The sequence below is a fragment of the Ursus arctos genome, unplaced genomic scaffold, assembly GCF_023065955.2.
Source record: "Ursus arctos isolate Adak ecotype North America unplaced genomic scaffold, UrsArc2.0 scaffold_16, whole genome shotgun sequence".
In the NCBI taxonomy this organism is placed as follows: domain Eukaryota; kingdom Metazoa; phylum Chordata; class Mammalia; order Carnivora; family Ursidae; genus Ursus; species Ursus arctos.
In genome coordinates this window covers 5627668-5653989 of record NW_026622830.1, presented here as the reverse complement: position 1 = coordinate 5653989, position 26322 = coordinate 5627668, and the positions used below count along the sequence as shown (strand labels likewise).

Below are 26322 nucleotides of genomic sequence, written 5' to 3'. Positions count from 1 at the left end.
CTGCTTTTCTTCCCCTGATGGTATATGCAAAAGGAGCTGGTCAGTTTTATGTCCCTAGACCGTAGAAAGAGTCTTTTAAAGTATGCTGAATAACCAGTATTATATGAGAATCTGTATCATAATGGAGGTTTCTGGAATATTCCTCAGGCATGGAAAATAGAATTCAATGAATATTCATTTAAAAGCATATATGTGTAGGACACTGTGCTTGGTGCTGCAAAGGATATGCATGGGAGTAAGGCATAACGTTTAAAATCTCAGAAGCTAGACAAGGCAAATACTTGTGCTGTTTTATGAGACAGAATATGATAAGCACGGAGGGGGCTTTGAGAGGTTAAAGAAGAGATGGTATGAGATGATCCATCTGGGAAAGAATGAGGAAAGGTGTCGCTGAGGAGGGAGTACTTGTCAGAGAGGATTCCAAGATTACGCTGGTGGAGTTGGGTACCCGACAGACCTTTCTGGCTCCGCTGCTTAACAGCTGTGTGATGTCTGACAAGTATGTTATCTCTGTTGGCCGCACTTTCCTTTCTATAAAATGGAGATTACGGTACCTACTTTGTAGGGCTGCTCTGGAAATTACAGGAGATGGAACATCCAGCGCTCAGGAGAGCTATTATTACTATCACGATCTAGACTAGAGGTTCTCAATCTTGCCTGCATCTTAGAATCACTTGGAGCTTATAAAAAACTATTAATTCCCTCTGTGCCACTGCAGACCAACTAAGTCAGAAATCTCCATGAGGCCCAGGCAGCAGGGCTTTACGAAAGTTCCTCCAAATGATTCCAGATACCTCATCTAGATTCTTGGTGCTCGGCTAGATTCTTGGGGCGGCGAGCTCAGCTGGGAATTTGCTAGAATGTGAGTTCTCAGGCCCCCCACCTTCTGAATCTGCATTTTATTTATTTTTTTAAGATTTTATTTATTTATTCGACAGAGATAGAGACAGCGAGAGAGGGAACACAAGCAGGGGGAGTGGGAGAGGAAGAAGCAGGCTCACAGCGGAGGAGCTTGATGTGGGGCTTGATCCCATAACGCTGGGATCACGCCCTGAGCTGAAGGCAGACGCTTAACCGCTGTGCCACCCAGGCGCACCAGAATCTGCATTTTATAAGGAGGTCGGGGGGGGGGGGGGGGGGTGTCTGAAAGCTCCCTGCAGATATCAGGACTACTCGCTTGCAAACCACACTGACTAGCAAAGGAGAAGATTCAGCCTCTGTCCCACAACCTCAGCAGATCCCTGCCTCTTTTTTTTCCCTCAGAAATTCAGCAACCTGCTGAAATATTTGGAGTTGGCATGTGTGTCTGTCTGTCGTAACAGCTCCTTCACATTCTTACGGAACCTTACACTTAGCAACAAGTCTTTCACGTATGTGACTTCACTTGCACCTAAGAGCTCCCCTCCAAGTCGGGCATCATTATGCCAACTTTACGGAGGGAAACCGAGGCCCAAAGGGCCCCAGATGCTGCTTAGGACGCCCCAGTCGGCAAACACGAGGTCAGGGCCCGGACCCAGTCTGGCCGACGTCACCGCCGACCGAAGCGGCGTTCCATCGGCTTCTCCGAGTATGGCTTTGGACTTGAGTTGGCGGGAATCAGAAATATGCTAGACTTCTAATTCTCAAGAGAAAATACTAGCGATCCGCCATCAGCGGGGCTGCGAATTTATCAAAACGGTCGCTTGGTAACATGCAGGCGGCCCCACCAACTTTCGACCAATCCGCAAATTGCTGGCACTGGGACTCCTTTTTGGCGTCAATGGTGCTTCTGCGCATGTGCCATCGCCTCGTGGGAGGGGAAGCTTTTTTCTTTCTTCCGTGCCTTCCGGGCGACACAGGAAGTGGCTCCGAGGCGCCTGCGCGGTGGCTCCGTGGTAATTGGGGCAGTTTCCTCCACCCGCGCGAGGTTATTTCGGCCTTGGGGTTTCTATGCGCGGCAGCTCGCCTTCGCCTCCTCCGCGCCCGAGAGGGTTCGCAGGCTCCCGAGTCCTTTCCGCTGCCTGCCACCGACTCCCCGCCGCGGCGTGACTCTCAGGTAGGCCCCGTGCGGCCTCCCTCGCTCCCCGCCGCCATGGCGCCTGCGACGCCGGCCCCCAGCTGGAGTGCGCCCAGCAGCCAGGCACCTGGGCGCCGGCCGGCCGGTTAGCGAGCTTCATTACTGGCCCCTGGGAGGGGCTCTGGGGTCACCTCGGGTCTAAATCCCTCGTCTTTCTCTTGGGGAAAGTGAGGCACCGGGAAGGGTCACAGAGTTGATAGCAGCGTCTGTCGTCTCTGCCCTTCCCAGTTAACACGTCTGGCTTATCAGACACATGCTCCCACCTTCTCGGAGAAGCCTTCCGTGACCCTTCTACGGAAGGGCATCCGTCCCCTTCGGTCTCTCGTTCTCTCCCACATTTACCTTTCTTGGTTGCACTTACCTCTGAAACTAGTCTGTTCTTTGTTTCTGTCCTCCTCTTGCAAGTATTTACTGTAAACACAGAGACACGCTGCCCCCAGGCAAGTGTCTGTTAAATACAAGCTGACTTGGCCCAGGCACCCTGCCGAGGGCCGGGTGTCTCTTAGAGAGGCGTCCAGACCGCCCTCTGTTCTTGGAGCTGATGTTTTCCTGGGGAAGAGGTTGATTGCACACAATACCAGGTCGTGACAGGTGCTAAGAAGAAAACAGGGTGGTGTTATCTGAGGTTGGATATGTTAAATCAGGAAGGCAGGGGAGCCTCTCAGGAGGTGACCTTTTTGAAAAAGGTAGGTCTAACAGCTTTATTGAAGTACACCTTACCTGCTATCACCCATTTAAAGTGGACCTTTTGATGAGTTTGGGAAGTTCAATACAGTTTTGTAAACATCACCCCCAGTGCAGTTCGAGAACATTTCCATCACCACCCCACCGCCCCACCTTCTCAGGAGACAACTTTTGAATTGGGATCTGAAGATTCAGACTGAGACAAATTTGGGGGAGAGCGAATCATCCCAGGCTGAAGGAACAGAGATAGTAGGAATGCTGCAGGGCAGGGCTGAGCTTGCTGTGTTCACAGGCGGAAAGGATGCCCCCAGAACCGAAGAGGCTGGGATGTAGCAAGCGGCTCAGGTTCGGAGATTGGTTTGAGGTGTACACGTGTCCTCTGAACTTCTTGAAGGTTCCCTATGCCCTGTATAACGTGTGGTCCACATCAGCCAACTAATACTTGAATGACCCCTGCTAATTCCCTAAGTTCATCCCAAATGGCAGAAATGTTCTCTCCCAACTTGATAGCTGAAGAGAGGGAAGGAACAGAAGAATTTTCAGGCACCGGGCATGCGAGCTCACTTGGTTTTCATGATTCCGTGAACTGGATGTTAGTGACTTTCTTTTTGCGAATGAGGAAATCAAGGCTAAATAACCTGACCAAAGCCACATAGCTAGTTCCTAGACTCTGACTGCAGAAGCCTTGTTATTCCCGTGTTCACTCATGCAGTTAACTGGTGTTCCAAGTGCACCTCTAACATTTGAGGCACAGGGAGTTGGCACACACCGCTTCCTCTCACAAGGTTGCTTTCCGAGCTACTAACATGCTCAGAGCTCTTCCTTTGACCAGGGTATCTGCACTCATTTTCTTCATGAAGTTGGGAATCCCAAATGCCTTTCCAGAATCCCTAACAATTTTCCCATTCTGTGTTGTCCACAACATAATAGCAGACCTTTTGGTACTCAGTTACACCAAAGTGGATTACTTTTTAAAACTCCTTCTACAGAGAAATTGCTGAATCTTTGCCAGGACTGATTGCTTTTCTTAGTAACTCCATGTGGAGATATTTACCTAAACCAGAGAAATTAGTAAAAAGAAAGTAAATTATCACTGAGTGATGACCTGGAGCAGTGGGGCCTTCTCCTATTTTACTGCTGTATTCCTGGTTCTAAGCTCAGGGTCTGAAATTATGTAAGAGGAGTGAATTTATCTTCTAGCTGTTGATTGACAAGTACTTTGCTGTAGTGTATTTTACTAATGGTGACAAATGTAAGAAGGAAATAAGGAAACTGGATGTGGGGTGTATGGGAACTCTATCTTTACAATTTTTTATAAATAAAAACTATCCTAAAATAGTTCATATTTAAAAAGCACTTATCACATTTTTTAAAGATTTTATTTATTTGACAGAGTGAGCTCGCAAGAGAGAGTGTGAGCGCAGGTGTGCGCGCATAGGTAGGCAAAGCCACAGGCAGAGGGAGAGGGAAAACCAGGCTTCCCGCTGAGTAGAGAGCCTGATGTGGGACTTGATCCTGGGACCCTGGGATCATGACCTGAGCCGAAGGCAAACCCTTAACCGACTGAGCCACCCAGGTGCTCCTAGTATCACATATTTAGATCTCCTTGGAGGAGAGAAACCTGGCATCATAGAGTCTTTTTTCCCTTGTGTGACTTAATTAGCTTTATATTAGCTCTCAGTGATTACTGAAGAAAGGACCTGTCCTTTAACATTTTCCATTATTTTTTAGGATCAAAATGAGTCTGTTTGGAACAACCTCAGGTTTTGGAACTAGTGGGACCAGCATGTTTGGCAGCACAAGCACAGATAACCACAACCCTATGAAGGTACTACATGGAGCTTCACGGGACTTCGAGGAAGTTACAGGCCAGGGTTTCCCAGAGTGAGAGAAATCCAGATAGCTTGGGGCAAAAGCTCTGAAAATTGGTCTAGTCCACTTTCTCAAACTTGGAGCACAGAAACGGTCTCCCCTGCACTAGTGTCCTGTGCCCCCTGACTTTATTCATCACTTAAGTCACTGAGGTGCTTGTTAAAATTGTGTATTCCCAGGGCCCAGCCCACAACTATTGAATTAGAATTTCCACTGGGGTGGGGGCAGGCAGTGACTCTGATCAAGCACTTTGGGGCCAGAGTGAACCGGTGCACCATCACGTGGAAAACATCATCATGGGCATTTCATTGAGAGTGCTGCTTCAAGTCCCAGCAGTGCTAGCCCTTCCACTGGCTTATTACTCCTTTTTTGGATCAAAGTAAGAAAGGTCCAATTCACTTAGTTCTTAGCACAAGAAAAGTCCACCATGAGTGTTCAATGAGGAAGAAAACAATTTTGAATGAAATTGATGATGCATACATTGTAACATTGATTTCCCCCCCCAGGATATTGAAGTAACATCCTCTCCCGATGACAGCATTGGTTGTCTATCTTTCAGCCCACCAACCTTGCCTGGGAACTTTCTTATTGCAGGATCCTGGGCTAACGATGTAAGTGCTCCTTAACGTGCATGGTCTAGAAGTCTTATCTCTTTGTATGGGCAAGGTTAGCTTTCCATTTGGCTTCATTCTTTCCCAAGTGAAGAAGCAGAGCTAAAGCTTATTCATGGCTTTTTAAAAGAAATCAGCGAAAGGGTGTGACCCTTCTGAGTGGGCAGACATCACTTGTTACACTGATTTTTGTTAAGAAAGCATGATCATCTGCATCACTCAAAAATTCCTACTCTAGTTCAGTGACTTGACATGGATTCCCAGATCAGATGTAGTGTCATTGAGAATGACTGTTATCCGTGGTGGTATACATAAACTTCTGGGTATCCTGAAAATGTTCTTAAGGCAAATGTTAAACTTCGGATATAGCACAAATCCTGCATAGACATTACATTTAACCTATTGTGTACAAAAAGGAAGACAAGAAATCATAGTGTACAAAAGGAAAGATAAAAACTCCGGTAGAAAAATAAGTGAAGGATGTGAAGAGGCACTTAGCAGAAGGAGTGCGGATGGCCCATTAGTGTGAACTTGAACCATTCGGCCACACTCATGAGCAGATAAATTCAAACTCCTGTGATAGACTCTATCAAGTTAACAAAATGAAAAGTTTAAAAGAATAACAGTTGGTTCCAGCAAAGAAAAGCTGAGACCTTACATGTACCGCTGGTAGGTATGTAAATTGATATAGCTCTTCTGAAGGCTAATTGGCAATATTTATCAGAAATCCTTAAGTTTATACCCTGCATCTCAGTAATTCCCCTCTGGGGCTTGAGGAAGGTCTCCAGTAATGTACTTTAGGTGCATAACTGAATGAATCTCTAAAGAGCTAAAGCACTGTGATCCTACTGTGCTCTCCATCTTCTGATGCAGGATGTGAAGCCTAGAGATGTAGAATAACTGGCCCAGGTCCCGCATCTAAGGGAGCAGCAGCCAGGATGCTGACCCAGCAGTATGACCCCGGATCTGTGCTCCTAGCCACTGCCTGATATGGCCTCATTGTATTTTATTTCATTTAAAATATTTTATTTATTTGTCAGAGCACACACAAACAGGGGGAGCGGCAGGCAGGGGGAGAAGCAGGCTCACCGCTCTGCTGAGCAAGGAGCCTCATGTGGCACTTGATCCAAAGATCCTGGGATCATGACCTGAGCTGAAGGCAGATGCTTTGCCAACTGAGCCACCAGGGCGTCCCAACCTCATTTTAAAAAGTCTTCATGCTAGTGGAAGTTTTGAAAAGTGTAATATCAAATAATGTATTTTACGGTATGTTTGTGTGCTGGAAAACCATTTTAAAAGTTTGGAAAAGATTTTTCTGCAGCGGAGGGTGGCAGCGGGGGGTGAGGGGAGAACAGTAGGGGGAGGAAGGTAGTCATGGTTGAACAGGTTTGGTTTCTACATGTTTCTGGAAAGACTTCACATGATTCACTGCTGAAAATGTTAGAAGAATGTTCAATGGCAGTTAATGCAAGGGAGAAAAGTTTCAATTAAAAGAGTGAAGGTACTCTGTAATCTAGTGTTTTGAAGAAAATATATGCATAGAAACACTGAAAGCACAATGAGCTAATAACTATAGTCTGTGGTGGGATTAAGGTGCTTTTTTATTTTCTTGTCACATGTACAAAATCTCTTAAGTAAAGTGGATTACATTTATAATCAGGAAAAAAATATGTGAAAAACCATAGTATTCAGAGATGAAAGGTAAGTTTCCCCTTTGGTCTTGATTCTCTGAATGGTAATGATTGAAAAATACATCTCATAGATGTGATGAGAAATTTATTCGCAGTTTCAGGCGGAAGCAAAAGAATTTGTATATTCTGATGGCTTGAAAATAGGAATGGGAAAATAGCTACTTTAGTCGACTTTCCAATTGCTTTATTTTTTTTTTAAGTTTATTTATTTATTTTAGAGAGGGAGCGTGAACAGGAGGGGCATAGGGCGAGAGTCTTAAACAGACTGTGAGATGAGCACAGAGCCCAGCACTGGGCTCCATCCCACCACCCTGAGATCATGCCCTGAGCTGAAACTGCGAGTTGGACACTTGACCAACTGTGCCACCCGGGCAGCCCTCAATTGCTTTATTCTTAAAGTTAGATAATTAGGTTGATATGAGAAGTTCCTGTATATTTAAGTTGCACCCCAGTAGTGCACCCCAGTACTGGTGTTAAATGCATGTAGAATGTCACGAGTTGCTATGTTTGCATTAATTTGTCCTATTACTGTAGGTTCGCTGCTGGGAAGTTCAAGATAGTGGACAGACGATTCCAAAAGCCCAGCAGATGCACACGGGGCCTGTGTTAGATGTCTGCTGGAGCGATGTAAGTTTCTTTCCATTTTTCGTATTTTCTGCAACATAAAATGACGTGTTATCTGGAGTATTTATATATTTCTACTTTTACATAACCTGAATCACAAATAGCATGTATGGGGGCGCCTGGGTGGCACAGCGGTTGGGCGTCTGCCTTCGGCTCAGGGCGTGATCCCGGCGATCTGGGATCGAGCCCCACATCAGGCTCTTCCGCTGTGAGCCTGCTTCTTCCTCTCCCACTCCCCCTGCTTGTGTTCCCTCTCTCGCTGGCTGTCTCTGTCTCTGTCTCTGTCAAATAAATAAATAAAATCTTTAAAAAAAAAACAAAAAAAAAACAAATAGCATGTATGTATACACGTTGTTGGAATTCTAAGTTTATAGTTTGTAGTAGTATAGTTTGTAGTTTATATTCAGTATAACAATTTATTGACATTCCTAATATAGTCAGTTAACGTTAGTTTTAGTTTATTGGAAAGTTTTTCTTGCATAAAAAGTTCATTATTTTATTGACACATTACCTTAAGCAAACAGTTGAATAATTTCTGGAAGCCCTTCCTACCTTTATGCCATGAATTTATGTCATTTTAAAATTAGAAGTTTAGTATTCCAGAAAGTAAATCCTAGAGAAAAAAAGAATCCTTTTCTGTTAATAGGCGTTTGAAGTCTTTTGGGTTTTTGGAATTCTCTTTTTCCTCCCAAATCCTGAACATCAATAGTATAAGCAAATATGTTCAAGTTTATTTGGCTCTGAGCTTTTGTTATTGATTGGGGAGAATTTAACGAAGGGGCCCTTCACAAAGGTGCAGCCGAAAGGAAGGTAAGTGGTGAGCCACAGCAAGAGCTATGGCTGTAAAGGGGACTATCCCCTAGGTAAAGGAGGAGCCAGTGCGTTGACAGCTCAGCCTTTCTCTCCCTTCTGCCACCGCTGCCCCGTGACTGCACCCAGCAGAGGCAAGAACACAAGGGCCTGAGTGACAGGGGCAGAGAAGATGTACCTCCCTTATGAGGAAGCTAAGCCTCCAGGCCCCTCCCAGGCCTTATATGTAATTTTTAGTCAGACTCATTAGATATGAATTGCAGACAATAAAATTGAACCTTTTTAGTGTATAGATCTGTCAGTTTTGAGAAATGCGTAGACTTGTCAGAATACAGAACATCTGCCCCAGATTCCCTCCTGCCCTTTAGATGCTCCTCAGTTCCTGGCCGCTGGAAACCACCAGCGTGTCTTCTGACCCTGTGGTTCTGCTTGTCCCAGAATGTCACGTGCGTAGTCCTGTATCGTGTCACCTTGGAGTCAGGCCGCTTTCACTCAGTAGAATGCACCTGAGACCATGCCGGTCGTTATGTCAGTAGTTTGTCCTGCTGAGCAGTGTCCCATTGTGTGGATGTGTCGCTGTTTGTTCACCCAGCCACCAGAAAGACATTTGGATTGGTTCCCATTTTGGTCATTATAGATAATGCCGCCGTAAACAATTGTGCACTGGATTTTCTGTGAACAAAAGTTTGCGTTTCTCTTGGGTGATTATCTACTAGTGGGAGCGCTGTGTCGTATGTTACGTGTATGTTTAACTTTGAGAAATTGCCAAACTATTTGTATTTTATGTTGTCATTTTCAGATGACACCACACATTTATGTGATCTTACTTAATTTATAACTAACAAGTGATTCTATTTATAAATTTTTCGAGAGGGTTTAGGAGCCAGAATTGCTCCAGTTTTCATCATGAGCTGTGATAGGCTTCTCTGAGCATTTCTGTCATCTGAAAAATGTTTTCTTGACCTATCTGGGTTGTTATGAGATTAATAATAGATCTGTGATAACAGTTTGAAAAGTGATGCATTTATTACATATACAACTTATTTTTAGTTTACACGTGGAAAAGTAGCAACTTGAGTAAGTTGAAGATTTTTCTGATTTATTTTGCCTGTCTTTTTTTACGATTGGGTAATGGGTCAGAATGTAAAGTTTCTTACAAAGTAGGGTAAGAAGTAGAATTAACGGATACAGAATTCCATTGCCCACATGTTACTGAGTGGCTGTTGGCATTTCTAAAAATAAAGACAGCCTATTTCCTTCTTCCAAGTTGTGCGTCTTCTAATGGAGGAATCAAACACGGTAATGACGGGTTCTCCTATAGTGAGCCGAGCTCTGAGAGGGGCGGGATGTCCTGGTGCTGGCTTGTGGGGAACACAGAAAGCAGCTATAAATTTTGGGAGGCGTGCCGTGAAGGCCTCACTGAGGGGACAAGTTGAACTGAATCTTAAGAGAGGAATGAACGGTGTGCCTGTGGCTTTTTGAGAGCATTGTGTCGTCCAGCTCAGGCCGAAGTTAAGATTCGGGCTCTTACTCTTCAGGATTTTGACTTCGGCAGGTTACTTAATCTCTCTGTTTCTTCATTTGTAAGATGAAGGTAATAATTATTACAACAGATGATATTTAATTATGCAGATAATTATCAGGCTCCTCTAGTATGCTAAAGGCCTGCGGATAGGGTGGAAAGCGAAGGAGGCAAGGTGGGCAAATGCCATATTCATGGAACTCCTGGTCTGTCAGGACAGACAGACAGAATTGCAGGTAGTAGAACGTTGTGGCAGCTAGACTGCATCTGCATAAAGTGGCTAGCACGGGGTTAGTTGACAGACTTGTCTGAGGGGACATACTGAATGGCTGAGTCTAGGCCCAGACCCAGACCTTATTGGCTCCAGAGCCCATGTGCTTGACAGCCTTCCTCAGAGGCTTACAGGGAGGGAAATGGGCTAGTGTGGGAGGGGGGAGAGCATTCGCGAGAGGAAGCCACACACGTAGCAGCCGCACAGATGCACGAAAGAGCCGGAGTTAGGGTTACCTGTGAGGCATGAAACCCAAACTCGGTGAAGGTGATTCTTCGGCACTGTAAGGACATGGGTCACTGTGCGGCCGTCGCAGTGTGGAGAGCAGCTGGCTGGAGAGCACGTGGAAATACTGTTTCTCTGCCCTGGCCTTCCGCTAGATTGGCCTCCATGTCTGTGTGCTGCTGGGGTCTGGCACGCTGCTGCTCCGTAGTGCTGGCTACAGCTGGTAGGAGAGGCCAGTGTATTGCTCAGGGTAGCCCACTACATCCATGGCTATCTTTCTCTAAGGACTTATGGAGTTACCCTTATAACTTCACTGATCGAGAAGCAGGTTTTATCTTTTCTTTTAGTTGGAGAACAGGTGACTTTATATCAGAAGAAATTTTTGCTAAGGAATGGCAGTAAATCTTGGAGCCTTGGAATCAGAAATGAGATAATTTAGCACACTGGTCATCTGACTATGGCCCATGGGCCAGATACAGCCCACTGCCTATTTTTGTAAATAAAGTTTTATTGGCACACAGCCACACTCATTCATTTACGTAGCATGTATGGTTGCTTTCAAGCTACTATAACAGTTAAGGAGTTGCAACAGAGACCTATAAAGACTAAAATATTCCCTAAGTAAATGGCCCTTTAAGAAGAAATTTGCTAGCCACTGGTCTAGACTTTCCATTTAGTTTTTTCTCTAAAAATTACCTTGTGCTTCTTCATGTATGACCTAATTTTTGAGTTCTATATTTGAGTATCTTTAAAACCACTACACAATGATTACTAATTTGTTAAGCTGTTCTGTAGTTTTCATAGGACCAATGATTATTGAAAATTAGTGTAGTTTCATGGTGTGCACTTTAGAATGCTGTTAGATACAGAGCCGAACAAACATATGATAATAGATGCATATGTGTGTATACAGAGGGTGAATGATGCACTAAATGTGGCAAAATGTTTACCATTGGTGATTCTAGGTGAAGGGTTTATGGGTGTTCATTGTTTTATTCTTATAACTTTTGTGAAGGCTTGAAATTGATCAAAAAAGGCTTGAAGCTGGGGTGCCTGGGTGGCTGTTTGTTAAGTGTCTGCCTTTGGCTCGGGTCATGGTCCCAGGGTCCTGGGATCGAGCCCTGTGTCAGGCTCTCTTCTCAGCGGAGAGCCTGCTTCTCCCTCTCCCTCTGCCTACTGCCCTGCCTGCTTGTGTGCTCATACACGCTCTTCCCACCCCCACCCCACCCCCCGCTGGTGAAATAAATAAACAAAAATCTTAAAAAAAAAAGAAATTAACTAGAATAAGAAAAAAATGTGTAAGTGACCCCCGGTACTACGTATAGATGCAGGATTTGCAAAAACTACTCTTGGAAGGTAGTCAGTGGCCCGTGAGGAAGGAGCAGGTCAGGGGTGGGAGACTTCATTTTCCCTGTATAACTTCAGATTTGTTTGAATTTTTTTATCCTGTTTATTTGGTATGTCTTAGAAAAATAAATTAGTAATAAAGAAATAGGGGTGAAAGTGTGTTTCGTATATGACAGTGGAGTTTATAATACACTGGTCCCCAAAGAATTAGAAAAATAAAAATTGCAAAACAAAACCTTCAGTATGATCAACCTAACATACAGATAGAAATTTTATTTATTTTTTTAGAATGACAGATTCTTGATTTTCTTTTAGGATGGGAGCAAAGTATTTACAGCATCATGTGATAAAACTGCCAAAATGTGGGACCTCAACAGTAATCAAGCAATACAGATAGCACAGGTAATAAACACTGTGTACAGAAAGGCTGGTGCCTGGGCTTGTGATGACTTTTAAATTCTAATTCTCTAGTATAGAAAAAGTGTAGTTGACTTTACCAGGTCATTTAGACTTAATTCCAGAAAGCTCTTTAGCATCAGAGTAACACCAGGGTGATAACCATTCTTATTCCTACTGGCGTTTCACAGATGGTCTGTCTTGGATCTTCCATATGTGTGTAAGTGAGGATGGGGTCCTAAGGAGTTAGTGACATTAAAGCCTATCAAAGACAGATGTTCCAAGTGGGCCTCAACATTCATGTGTTTGACATTCTGACAGCCATGTGGGGCTTGCCTTTTACCAACTGCATTGGACACTGGTTCATTCGACGAGTATTTAGTGAATGCCCTCTCTGTGCCAGGCACTGCCGGTAGGGGTAGAGACCCAGCAGTGAGTAAGCCCCTGGAGCTTTTAGTCTACCAGGAACAGCAGGCATGAAGGGCAGAAGTAATGAAGCTCGGGGAAGCGAGAACCAGAGGGTCTGACCTGGTCAGGAAGGGGGGGCCTCTTGACACGAAACCATTTTTGGAAAGGCATTACCTTCACCGAGCTCACAGTATGTGTGCCAGAAGCATCTCTTTGATCTCTTCATTCACGTCACCGTCAATAAATGAAATTGGTAGAGTTCCCTCCTAGTTATTTCTGAGTATCTCCCTGGGGAGGGGCTTACTTTGACTCTCATTATGGGTAAGATAAAATTAATGTTTGTCAGGATGGAAAGTAGATACATGTTCTTAGGTTAAGTTGAATGTCACGGTCATTGGGAAGGGATATCCTCGGTGTTCGTTTGGTGTGACCTCAGTATTTAAGTTTGCACCTTCTCTTTGAGCTTCCAGAACTGAAGCTGCGTAGCACGTAGTTACATTTATCTTGATTTGTTTTGGTTTTGTTTTGCAAGCACGATGCTCCTGTGAAAACCATACATTGGATCAAAGCACCAAACTACAGTTGTGTGATGACTGGGAGTTGGGATAAGACTCTGAAGGTATGATAGACCAGTGAGGGGACAGCGTGGCCTGACTAGGAGGGACGTTAATTCTACACTGTTTGAACTATAGCTCTGAATGGTCACTTACTGGCTTTTTTTTTTTTTCTTTTAGTTTTGGGATACACGATCATCAAATCCTATGATGGTTTTGCAGCTCCCGGAAAGATGTTACTGTGCTGATGTGGTAAGGAATTTCTAACAATATATATCATTTTAAGAGAAATACAAATTTCTTACTTTATGACGTCTTGCAATTAGAGGGTAATCTAAAAATTCCTCTAACTTGAAAAATCAGTACACAGAAGGTATAGTTCAGATTGCCTCAGTCATATTAAATCAGGAGATTTTTGTGCTGCGTTTGTCTCCAAATACTAAATACTGGTTGTCAAGTTTTTTTGTCATTTGTTATTTGAACATGTGCAGGGAGCCGTGTGCCCTCAATATATAACATTTATTGGCGGCTGTAGGAAAGTGGGCAATAACTGTGTGGTGTGGCGTTGGATCTTTGGGGACTGTCTGAGTGGAAGAGAAACTGAAGAACTTTCTCTGTCCATTTGGTTATAAGCCTTAAAGTTTTGTGCTAACGGCCAGTAATTCCACTTCTAGGAATTTATCATAAGAAAAATAAAGACGCAGATGTTCTGTATAGTGTAATGAAAGCTTGGATGTGGCCTGATGAGCCAACAAGACCAGTGAGGTGAAATGAACTTGTTTGAGGGAATATTGGACAGCAGCTGCTAGTATTCTCGGAATACGCGCCTTGAGTGAAGGATATGAATTATATAGGAACACACTACATATGCATGCATGGTGCCAGAGAAGCCCCAGGGGAAACGGCATGACATTAACGTCAGCATTTGGAAGGGTGGTGTAGGTGATTTTTATTTCTTCTCTATTCCTCAGTATTTTTTAAAAATAATCCTATATTTTATAGTTTTAAAAAATGAGTCTTTTAAAAACGGATGTTCTACTTTCAAATAATTATTTCCCTAGATTTTCACGAAAAATGTTGTGATATAGGATTTTTAAACTTTAAAAGATTCAGACTTATTTTTGTGAGTCTAAAAACATGGATCTAATATTTTGGTATTAAAAAAACACATTCCAAATTTCTTTTTTTTTTTTTTTTTTAAGATTTTGTTTATTTATTTGATAGAGAGATAGCTAGCGAGAGAGGGAACACAAGCAGGGGGAGCGGGAGAGGAAGAAGCAGGCTCCCAGCGGAGGAGCCCGGTGTGGGACTCGATCCCGGAAGGCCGGGATCACGCCCTGAGCCGAAGGCAGACGCTTAACGACTGCGCCACCCAGGTGCCCCACATTCCTTCATTTTTTTTTTTTTTAAGATTTTATTTATTTATTTGACAGAGATAGAGACAGCCAGCGAGAGAGGGAACACAAGCAGGGGGAGTGGGAGAGGAAGAAGCAGGCTCATAGCGGAGGAGCCTGATGTGGGGCCCGATCCCATAACGCCAGGATCACGTCCTGAGCCGAAGGCAGACGCTTAACCGCTGTGCCACCCAGGCGCCCCCACATTCCTTCGTTTTAAGCATGTCTCTGCTTCCCTCCATTCCCTAGATCTACCCTATGGCCGTGGTGGCAACTGCAGAGAGAGGACTGATTGTCTACCAGTTAGAGAATCAACCTTCTGAATTCAGGAGGATAGAATCTCCACTGAAACATCAGGTGAGTCGCATGTCCGATCAGGAAGCATGTACTTTGTACGTGTCACGTGTGGAATACCGTTGTACTTTCAGACGCCTTGAAGTAGTCTCTAAGGGGTGAGTTTAAGGACACAAGCACATGTATTTTGTGAGTAGATGCTGTCCATCCCTGGAGGAGCTCTCTCGTCTCCGGACGTGCCCCTGGGGGCTACTCGCTGCTGCGTACAGTCGTGAGCCTCGTGGATGGGCTCTGTCGGGTCCTAGCGTCCAGCCTCAGCTCTGCTCGCACAACACCAGGCTTTTTCCTGCAGTCTCCCCACCTGCCACAGACTCCTCGGTTTTCTTCACTCTCTTCTAACTCCTAGGCTCTCCCTCCGCTAGCCATTGTCTCAGCCGATCAGCTCAGCTCCTGCTCGGAGAACATAGTGGCGGGGAACTTCTTGTCGTCTTCTGGGGAATCTAGAAGTCTGCCTGTACCTGCATCTTCCCTTGCCTTTCTCCTGCCAGTTAGGTGAGGTCTGTGCTCTGTGAAGGCCGTTTTGTGGTGGGGCGCCATGGTTTACCCCCCTCCTCTGGGGGTGTCTGGACACTCGTGCCACCTCTCCCCCCCCCCCCCCCCCCGCCATTGGCACCACTAGCACGGACACGTGCTCCAGTCTCATTCATCCTAGAAAACAGACTCTCTTGCCCCACATCCTGCCGTACCACCTGGACTCCTTTTCCTTTGCAGCTAAGCATCTCACATGAGCTTTCTTGGTTTCCTTACCTCCCACTCATTTCTCACCCGACTTCGCTGAGACTTCTGCTGAAACTGTTTTTGCTTGGCCACCAATGGCTTCCTCATCCATAATTCCAGTGAACGCTGACCAGCCCTCAGCTCAGCAGAGCAGCATTCACCACTGTTCTTACATGTTCTGAAACACCCTGTCCCTGGCCTCTGTAATGCCCACCTCTTACCCCCTGCCTCTCCGGTGGCTAGTTCGTTTTCCCTGCTGGTTCTTGCTGCATGTTGGGGTTCCCCAGGCCTCTGCCCTTGCCCGCCGCCTTCTCTACTGAAGCAGAACCTCATCTCTTGACCTTGCTGTCACTTAGTATACCTTGTGGGCCGGGGACTCCGATCCCCAACAGACCTCCCCTCTGGGATCCCTGCATGGACACCTACAGTCTGACAGCCGCCTTGAGTGTCTTCCCAGCGTCTCAGCCCAGCAGTATCTCACACTAAACCCGGGACTGCTTTCTACAGACCTTTAGATGTTACCTCTCTTCAGGCTTCTCCCTGGCTGTTTTCCCCCAAACTGTGTGTGTATGTATATGTTTTATAGATCTCCGCATAACATGTGTCACGTATTCTGTCTCGTGTTGCCCACTGCAATATAGACTTGCGGGAGCAGAGATTTCTCTTTGTTGCCACCTTGTCCCCAGCTGCTAGAGGCAGGTCTGATGCGTAGAAGGGTTCTGCAGCTGTTCGCTGAGTGAACAGCCTTAACCTGCTCCTGCCCTCCCACCCTCGGCCACCCCCACCACCACCCCCCCGCCGTGCACTCTGCGGCTCGTGAGGTGGGAGCTCCACCTGCTCTGTCTGCTGGAAATCCGGGTGTCCTCCTTGCTCTGCTCCTCCTCCTTCTGTCTCGCTGACCCCCAGCTTCCCTCCTGCCCTACAGGTGGTCTGGAATCTGTTCATTTTGTTCCTTCCCTCCTTCTGCATCTAATCTGAGTCTCCTTGCGTGAGTGTAAGAGCTTAGATCTCGGCCCACCTTTGATCCATTCTCCATGCGTGGGTCAGGGGGCTCTCTCATAGTGGCACATCTGACTGCCACATCTCTGCTTAAAAACCCAGCACTGACTCCTCACTTCCCTTTGGATAGATCCCAGATTCCTCGATAAAACCTAGTCTGACTGGCTTCACTTCTTGCTGCCTGTGCCAGACACCCTGACCTCTCGTTTGCTGAGCCATGCCCTCAGCATTAGCACAGGGTCACTGTGTGGTTGTGTTCTTGTAAATGGGGCCCCTCAAAGGTGTGCAGTTGCTGGTCTCTGTGTTGTGTATTAGAGCCTGTGCTGAGCATGGGAGGCACAGGCATGGTTCCTACTGACTTCTAGGCTTTTGCCTCTTTTCATTAATTCTCTTTCCACTCACAAAAGTAATGGGCTTGTTGTTCAAAAAAAGGCAAATGGTATAGAAACAGAGCTAGCATATTTTTGCCATTTACTTAGGACATATGTGCTCTAGCAAGGGTCACAGTAACAGAAAGTGCTCTTTACCTTCATCTTCTATGGCTTCATCCCCAGGCTCTGGTCCTGCCCCCATGCCTCCTGAGCTCACGCAAGATAAGACCTCAGTTTGGGTAGGGTGTGGGTGGGCCTCTGGAGTAGGCCAGGTTGTCATGACCAGAAGGAGGGAGTGAGGACCCAGGCCCTGGTCTCTGCTCCTCTGCCCCTGGTGGCTGGGTCATGGGCTCTTTTGTGGGATCTTCTGTAGAGTCCAGGAGACCCTCCTTTGGGTCACCCCAAAATGAGGTAAACATTATGTACCTTCACTTTGTTATGAAATCTTGTATTTTACATTGTGATAACATACAGTTTTTTCCTTTCCAACCGTAGCATCGATGTGTGGCTATTTTTAAAGACAAACAGAACAAGCCGACTGGCTTTGCCCTGGGAAGCATTGAGGGCAGGGTTGCTATTCACTACATCAACCCCCCAAATCCGTAAGTGGGCTTGATTTTGCTTGCAAATTTTCACTTGAGACTTTTTCAGAAAGGAAAACTTAGTTGAGCCTTTGCTTTTCAGTGCCAAAGATAATTTTACCTTCAAATGTCACCGCTCGAATGGAACCAATACCTCAGCTCCTCAGGACATCTATGCGGTACGTTTTTAGAAACTTTGACCTTGAGAACACATCTAGAAACTAGACTTGGAGGTGGGTGGCTGAGTCATTGCGGGGCCAGGAAAGCTCATTCTGTCTGTGCACGTTCACAGACAGAGATCGATGGCTTACGCTGTGGGCCCTGGTTTTCTGTCCACATTGACCATCTTTGCTCTCTATCTGCTGCTGAGTGCGAGTGGACGGCTCTCTCAGGAGGGCCTTCCCCTCCTTCTGAGTGCTGCCCAACTGTTCATACGTAGTAAAACGAGAAGTTGCTGATTGCTGCAAAAGAAAAGGCACTTCCCTGAGGTCCGCTTTTTGGCGTCCCTGGCTACATACTTGTTAACTTTGGCTAACTTGTGTTCGTAACAAGAGACATGATTCGGTTGTGGGCTGGTCGTTGATTCCAGAAGTGTGATTGGTTTCTCCTTCGATCTGCGGGCCGCCGGCAGTCAGGAAGCGGCAGTCCACACATTTTGTTTCCCGAGTGAAGCAGGAGGCATGTATTGGTACAAACCTGATTTCCCCTCCCTCCTCCACTGCTTCTCATCGTGCGTGTTAATCCTTGTAGGTAAATGGGATCGCGTTCCATCCTGTCCATGGCACCCTTGCAACTGTGGGTTCTGATGGTAGATTCAGCTTTTGGGACAAAGATGCCAGAACGAAACTAAAAACTTCAGAACAGTTAGATCAACCGATATCGGCTTGCTGCTTCAATCACAATGGAAATATATTTGCCTACGCTTCCAGCTACGACTGGTCAAAGGTGAGCATTCCCAGGCCTGCTGGGCACTCTAAGGCAGCAGCGCCAGGGTCTGGAGTCGGAAGGCCTGGGCTTGAGTTGTGACTCTTCTCTGGACTTGCTGGTGACCTTCACAGGTCACCATCCCGTCACTGCAAAGGGAAATAGCCGGCCTTCCTCATGAGATGTGGGGACTCCGCGAAATCATACCTGTAGAGCCTTTCCCTGGGAGCCTGCCCCTGGGAAGGGTCTGGTCATTGTCTGGCCAGAAGCAGAGGTGAGCTGGAGGCCGTTACTCCAGGAGGCTCTAGGTCATTCGGTGAGGCCTGAGGCGGTTGCCAGAGAGTGAGAGGGCACGGCGAGGGCGGCCGGAGGGGCGGCAGGGCCAGGTCATGGGGCTTTCGCTGGAGGCATTGCTGCTTTGTTTCTTATCTGGGGAGGTGAGTTAGGGGCCGACAGGGTCGTGGCTGCGTTTTTGAGGCATCCCAGCATGGTGGTAAGGGAGCAGACTCGGGGATTGGGGCTGCAGGCTGCTGGCTAACGGCTGATGTTTCTCGGCCAGCCCACGTGTTTGCTTCTCAGATGCTGGTTCTCCTGGATTGTTTGTTCATTTTTCTTATGCTATCCCCCAGCCCCCCTCTCCACAGCAGCCTTCCAGACTTTGCCTGCCCTTGCTGCCCAGGTTCCTGACTCGTGAGGTCGCCCGCTTCACCCGAAAGGGCTTTGTCCGTCGTCCCCCGCCCACCGCAGTGTCTTTCCCTTTCACCTGCACGCGTGCCTGCCTCCCATCCCAGACGTGCCCGAGACTCCCTCACACCCCTCTGTTCTCTTCTCCTTCTGTGAGCACCTTCTCTCCCTGCCCACCAGCTCCTGGTCCTCCGTCTGTAAGCACACATTCAAGCCTTCGGCCATGCCAAAGCTAGCTGAGAAGCCTTGTTTTCCTCGACTGATCAGCGTGTCGGTGGGGGTTAACACCTGCTGGCTTCCGTTCCTTTGGCTGCCTCCTGGGTGCCGCCCTTCCCCGTCAGCTCCAGCCTGACTGGTTCTCCCAATGCAAACCAGTGACCCTTCAGTCTCTGACTTGGTTCCTGAGCTCGCTCTCCACTTCTCTTCCAGTGTCCCTGTCCCGACAGCATGAGTGCATGGCGTGCCTTCACTTCAGGAGATGAAACTCCTGTAATTCCCGCACACGTGTCCTTTATTGTCCAGGCTAGCGGCCTCTCCTGGGTTCCTCCTTTGAGTCAGTCACTGTTCACTTGGGGTCTCGGTGTCACCTTTGATCCTCTCTCGGAAGAGCTGGGCAGTCCCCATCTCTGGTGGCTTTACCTGCGGTACCCCTGCCCGCCTGGCCTCCGCATCCGAGCCCTCTCTCCCCGGGAGTGTGCCGATGCGAGCCGGGCAGCTGTGCTGTGTTTCTCTCGAAGCTGCTTTGCTGAGGTACCGTGGAGGCGCGGTAGTGCACGGTGGTCGGTTTCAACATCTGTGTGTACCTGGGAAACCATGACCACGGTGCAGATAACCTTGTTGTTTTAAGATAACAGTTTTATCTCCCCCAGAAGTTTCCGTGTGTATTGCCTTCATCCTTCCCACACACACAACCCTCGGTCTGCTTTCTGTCATTATAGATGAGCTTGCGTTTTCTAGAGTTTTATGTCAGAGGAGTCCTGTACTACATACTCTTTCTGGCCTGGCTGCTTTCTCCCGGTGTAAGGATCGTGGCATTCACCCCCGACGCTGAGTGGCTCCCTCGCCTGTCCCGTTCTGCTGCCGGGCGGGCTGTGGTACAGGGTGCCATGGGTTTATCTGTCCACCTATGGTGGCCACACACGCGGTTCTTACAAAGGGTGCCTTTTCTGGTTCTGCCGGGCTGGGGCTGGAGCCAGGCTGGGGCCTGGGGCCTTGGTGTCTCCACGGGCTCTTCGAAGGGCCTCCCTGGTCCGCGTGCTCAGCCCGTGTCACGCTCAGGACGCTGCGTGTTGCAGGCGTTGAAAAATTGGAAGTCTGTTGAAAGAAGTGAGAAAGCTCATTGCTGTGAATGCTGTTCAAGGTGAACCATCTGAACAGTTAATGTCAACTTACAGTAGGAGTTACTGAAATTATAATCTTTTTAATTTAAAAAGAGTTGCTTTGGGAATTTCACATTGTTCTTAGTTTAAGGACAGTTCTCTCCAGGATGAAATTGTAATCACATAGGATCAACGTCATGAGCTTGCTGCCCGAACGTAACCGTCCAGAAGGGACACTTTGTATATTATGATGAGAACTTACGGTCACCATTGAGCTAAACGTCCAGAACCGTCTGGGCATATCTGTTAAGGGATGAGAATAAAACACCTTGTTGCATTAGAGGAGGCAGAGTGCAGCCAGAGGCCCTTCCCATCTCCCTCTTCCAGGTCTTGGGATCACCTGAGGTGCCCACTTCTCTGCCTTGCCCACAACCCTCCTCCACTGTCCTGTCACTGTGAACGCCACTTACAACTTCTGTGGCTCCTGTTCCTTTTCCCTGGGGGATAATGTTCAAAGGCCTCAGTCTGTCCTTCACAGTCCTTCATAGTCTAGCCTCATCCTGATTTCCAGGCTCCCCCAGAGTTGCACAGCTCCCCTTCTGCCTCCCCACGGGCACACACACTGACCACCACATGTACTTGCACTTCTCTCTGGGTCTGTGTGGATGGCTAATCCCCCCCGGAAGTCATAGAGCAGATGTCTCCTCTTCTGTGAAACCTCAGGTCTGAGCCAGTCCTCCACCGCCCTCCCTGGAGGCCTTGCTCCTGCGGGCAGGCGCCTTGGTATTGAAATGGTGGTGGGTTGAAGAGTCTTAGCAGTGAAAATATGTAAAAGATCATCCCTCTAAGTGGGACACCGAGGACAAGATTTCCACCAAGTCCTTAACCTTTCCTCTGAAACCAGAGTTTAAACTTGTTTAACATTTGACTTTTCTTTCCCTCCATAAACCTGTTTCATTGTCCTAGATACCTATGTTTCGTGCACGTAGCACAGGACTTGGCATATACAAAGTGCTCACAAAATGCTAATTTTTGCTTTTTAATGGTAAGATTGTTGTGTGTGTTTTTTCTTCCTCTCTAGGGACATGAATTTTATAATCCCCAAAAGAAAAATTACATTTTCCTGCGTAATGCAGCCGAAGAGCTAAAACCCAGGAATAAGAAGTAGTGGCCAGAGACTTCTGGGTTGTCCAGAGTTGTTTCCTCTCCACTCTGCCTCGTCTTTGTACGGATTTGGGTCCCAGTGTTTGGTAGGTTGTCAGCCCTGGATGTGGATTTCAAGCCCCGGAGGAAACAATGTCCTTGATCAGCAGTCAGGAGCCCCGCTGGCCCCAGTGACTGTCCGTCTCTCCATTCCACTGCCTGTTACAGATTTCTTCTGTGACTCCACGGGGATTGAAATAATTCTAGAAGTTAGATTCCTATGGGCGACTGCCAGGTATCTTGCAGTGCTTCATTCAGCCGTGTGTGTATTCGAGAACATTGGGAAACATTCTATGAACGCTGTACTGTATTTTGTAATAAAATATTTTGAAGATTCCCTACTAAGCTCCCTTCATGTGTCTCTCCCCATGCCTGCCCCGTGAGCTCTGAAGTGGCCATCTTGTCCCGCAGCATCCTGGGTTTGATTCGTGATTGGAGCTGCCCTTGGGGACGCACATCCGTCTTGCCCCTTAGGAGAGAGGGAGTCCTGAGCTGTGACTCTGCCGTGTGGCGAGTCTAGTGGCAGCATTGAGCACAAGCGGGCAGAGGCTGAATGTGTGTTTCCTTGCTTCTCCGTTCCATCTTTAACCTCCCCAGTGGTGTTCGGCTCTGCTGGGCAGGGGTCCCGGTGGCCGGAACGGGGCCTGTCCGTGTGCTGAGGGGCAGGCCTTTGCGGGCAAGTCCAAGTGGGTGATGTTTGTGTGGCCTTCAAGTTAGGACCCGAGCCCCCCGCATCACAGGTGCTCTTCAGTCGTGCCCCAGTACTGGTAGGTTTTTGGGGTTTTTTGTTTTTTATTTCTTGTCATTTAAAATTCTTGATTGGTAAGTATCTGAAATGAAATTCAACTTAACATTTGACTTTTGAGTCCGTTGTGTTTTTACCCTGTGATCCCAAATGCTGCTTATGCTTTACTGTTGGGGCCTGGTATATATAAAGTGACTTGCTGAGTGGAAATCTGCCTTTGACAATATTGTGTGTTGTGTGTGCCTACTCATGAAAAACAATGAAAATAAAATTTTCTACTGGAAGAGATTGCCTGCACTCAGTGGTTTAAATTCTTTGGTAGTCAGATCACAAGTAAAATCAGACCTGTTAACTCTTTGGCTCTATCTTTTTGCATGAAAAATGTATTTTTTAGAGAGAAAGGCAGGCGCACTGGCTTAAAAAAAAAAATCTGAGTTTTCAAGTTAATTATTTACACCTCCGTTTTCATTAATCAGCCCTGCACACGTGGGAAGATGGGCCGAGTAGGCCGCTGTGCGGAGGGTCAAGCTTGGTTTTAGCGGTAGCTGGCTTTGCGGGCAGGTGGGCAGGATTTACAAGCATTGGTGTAGCCGTAGTTTCATAATTCTCTATATAAGCTAGTGACTGGCGATGGCTGAAAAGGACCTCGGGATCATGAGTCTAAACCAGGAGCTTTGTAGAGTGTGCTTTTCCAAGACTGCGCCTCGCCACATTACCAAGGGGATAGATCGTTTGTGCCATTGGTTAATTTAAAAACATTTGCCAAAGTCCATTTACCAAAGTAACCCATGTTGGGATGCTAGAAACCAGGAGTGAGGGAGCTCCTTGGTGCCCATGGGGATGTGAACCCTGGTAGATGGCGCCAGGGCTCATTTCTCTGCCTGCCGAGAACCTAGAGCATAAAAGCCTGATACGGGTTTGCTAGTGATGAACCAGGAAATACTTGTTGAAATCACTGAGCTTCTTAGGGTACTTGTTTTTGTGTTTCCTAAAAGGATATGGAGTCTTTGAGGAGCTCCCCATGTCAAACATCACCTCTGCAGATCCCCATACTGTACGCTGCTCATAAATTTGCTGGCATCTTCTAGTTGAGAAAGATACAAGTGTAATCTTGACGGCTTTAACAAATGACGAGTTGTGCCATCAAAGATTGACACCCATGGGGCACCTGGGTGGCTCAGTGGGTTAAGGGTTTGCCTTCGGCTCAGGTCATGATCTCAGGGTCCTGGGATCGAGTCCTACATCGGCCTCTCTGCTCACGGGAAGTCTGCTTCTCCCTGTCACTCTCCCTCTGTGCGTGTGCTTGCTTGCTCTCAAATAAAAGCTTAATAAAAAGATTTACACCCAGTTAAAACCAGAGGTCCCACTTTCATGGAAAGAGGGGTGTGTAAGCCTCATGGAGAAGACAGGTGGTCTTGTTCACTTACGTTTTCTAACATTTTATCATGAGAATTCCCAGACATGTCAGGGAGTGGGAACAGCTTCGCAGTGAACAGGTATCTACCAGCCAGATTCTAAAGTTAACAGGTTGCTTTCGCGTGATGTCTCCATTTGGTTTTGCTAGGCCTTTGCTCTGCTCTGCTCATGACACCACGCTTGGCCTGGCCGTGAGAACTCACGTGAAAGGAGGTGGAGGTCAGAGGCGGGGCCGGGGAGGTGGGAGTCGTGTGCAGGAAGGTACACCTCTGTTCCGGCCACGTTTGGTCTGATCCCGTGTTCTGGGAGACAGACACCGAAATGGCCTGGAAATGCGGGCGTTTGCATGCATGTCTGCGAGCTTCTCCAGAGTCCTCTGCCGTCGAAGGGGGCCTGCGGAACCCTGCCCGCCCAGCCTGTGTGAGGGGCGGCTTCGTCTGTCCTGGGCCTGGACAGGAGGATGCCACGGGTGGGATTTGGTAGAACGGGGTGAGCAGGCAGCTTAGGACCACACGTCCTCGCCCTTCCCGGGAGGCGGGATTCTGCCGAGGGGGAAGCGGCTCAGACGCCTGGTGGTGTGTCCAGGGCTGCGGCGCAGCTTCCTAATCACATCCGTCTGGTCACCATCTTTACTGCTGTTTCCTTATTTTTCTTAAAGTCAATCCACTTGTAAAACACATGGTTGCCCCATGAAATTAGTCACTGCCATAAACTTAAAAAACTTACATATACGGTAAACTATTTTTTGCCCAAAGTTAGAAAGTAACCATAAAAATTAACACAAAATAAGACAATAAAAACAAGCCATGAAATAATACGATGGAAGTTAAAACATACCACCTAACATCATCTTTGAGGGACAAAATACCTCACTAGAAAATTCGATTAACAGGACATTATTCTGTATGTTCTAGGCTGCTGGGCTGTGCCATTTTTGGAGTGACTTGGGAAGTCCTTTTCCCTTTTTTTTATCCAACCAAAGTGTGATTTTCTTTTGAAGGAGGGAGCTCTGTGAGAAATGCCAAACCCAGTAGGAACACAGAAGTCGGCATTTTCCAGATTAAATCATGATCCCTTCGTAGGTTGTGAAATGACTGTAGTTGTCGCTACTAGCATTTTTTAAATAGAGCTGCAAGACTACATTAAAATATATTTTATATATTCCACCATCTCGCACACAGTAATGGCAAGCATTGTTTTGCTCAATGTGTTACCATTACGGGTGTATGTACGTGTCCACACGTATATGTATTACAGACGTTAATCGTGTCCTGGACTGGGATTTTTCTCCCTGTGACATCTTACGTGGTTGAAGACGGGTAGTACTGCCATGAGGACCAGTCACGACTGTTTCCTTGCATTTTCCCTCCAAATGGCAGGACTAAGAGGACATTTGAAATACCTTTATAACATTGTACGTAGTTAAGAACAAGGCTGACCTGCCTCCATATCCCTGCTCCGGGACCTTGAGCAGGTGATTTCTACATCTCTGAGCCCAGGGACCTCATCTGTAGAATGGGAGACATTAAAAGCAGAAGATTGGTGTGAGTATTCAGAGTTAAGGCTTGCAAAGTGCTTCCGTGGCTGGCCCATAATGAGTACTCAGATTCTAGCTGCTACTGCTGTTAATTTCCAGGTGGGATGACATCCGTGGGAAGTTCCTCTCCCATGGGGCCAAAATGTCCACAGACCGGACCATCCCAGGACCTCCATTGTCTGAAGGTGGCTTCTCGCAGCCTGGAGGCTGTGTTTCCAGGCCGCCAGCAGATGGCGCCCACGACCCCAGTGCCAGGCTGGGGCGGGGGTGGGGTGGGGGGGGTTGATATGTTCTGTATTCTATTCCTTGGACTTGTGCTTGTTCAAAGGCATGAGTGCTGGCTCTGCACTTGGTGTTGTTACTAAGCTTGTAAGATAGTTGGGAAGTGGGGTTGAAGGATTATTTATCCTGTTAGAAAAAGTATCCTTTAAAATTAATCACTTATCTTTGCAAGGATTGATGGCCTCCTTAGAAAATACCGAAGTCGATAATTTTTCAGAGGTCAGATTCCTGATTTTTCTACTTAAGATTTAATGCCTCCTGCCCCCAGTTTCCTTATAGGACATTGAAGTTTTGTTGTCTGTAGTGTGGGCGACTCTGAGTCCCCACTCACCCTTCGGCATTATTTCTGCCCTGCTTTGGGAAGGAAAGAGAAGGACATGCAAACCTCCATCCCGGATGGGTGCCCCTGGACAACAGGGCCATTCTGGGGGCTAATTTCAGTAACTTCGAACGCTCCAGACTTACATGTGCTGTCGGCGGGAAATCCATCCTGGCTGCAGGTGGAGGCGGCCGTTTGAACGTGTGAGCACCCTGTTCCCGAGAGGGGCTGGGCTGACGCCCGGAGACGCCAGCATTTCACAGCTCAGCAGCGGGAGCTCCCGCAAAGTGAGGGTACCCTGATTCCATAGAGCTTGATCAGCAGAAGGTGGGGGGAGGCAGGAGAACCATGTGGCTGTCCTGTTGAGAGCTGGGTTTTTTTCTTTTTCTGAGTTTTTATCACAACG

The 26322-nt window shown here is 47.1% G+C and overlaps 1 protein-coding gene across 1 annotated transcript; it reads left to right on the top strand.

Moving 5' to 3' along the window:
- Positions 1-1823: 1823 nt before the first annotated feature.
- Positions 1824-22648, top strand: RAE1 (ribonucleic acid export 1). The gene is made up of 12 exons (XM_026503791.4): positions 1824-2035; positions 4472-4568; positions 5119-5223; positions 7449-7541; positions 12029-12115; positions 13050-13136; positions 13252-13323; positions 14715-14822; positions 17402-17508; positions 17591-17666; positions 18238-18432; positions 21496-22648. Exons 2-12 carry the CDS (start codon positions 4479-4481, stop codon positions 21580-21582), a joined length of 1107 nt encoding a protein of 368 aa, XP_026359576.1. The 5' UTR covers positions 1824-2035; positions 4472-4478; the 3' UTR covers positions 21583-22648.
- The last annotated feature ends 3674 nt before the right edge of the window (positions 22649-26322 follow it).

Excerpts from the sequence above, each read along its gene's own strand:
- RAE1 (XM_026503791.4), top strand. The coding sequence starts at position 4,479 with ATGAGTCTGTTTGGAACAACCTCAGGTTTTGGAACTAGTGGGACCAGC. Across the intron at positions 4,569-5,118 it reads ATAACCACAACCCTATGAAG|GATATTGAAGTAACATCCTC; the intron begins GTACTACATGGA and ends TTCCCCCCCCAG. Across the intron at positions 17,667-18,237 it reads CTCCTCAGGACATCTATGCG|GTAAATGGGATCGCGTTCCA; the intron begins GTACGTTTTTAG and ends TAATCCTTGTAG.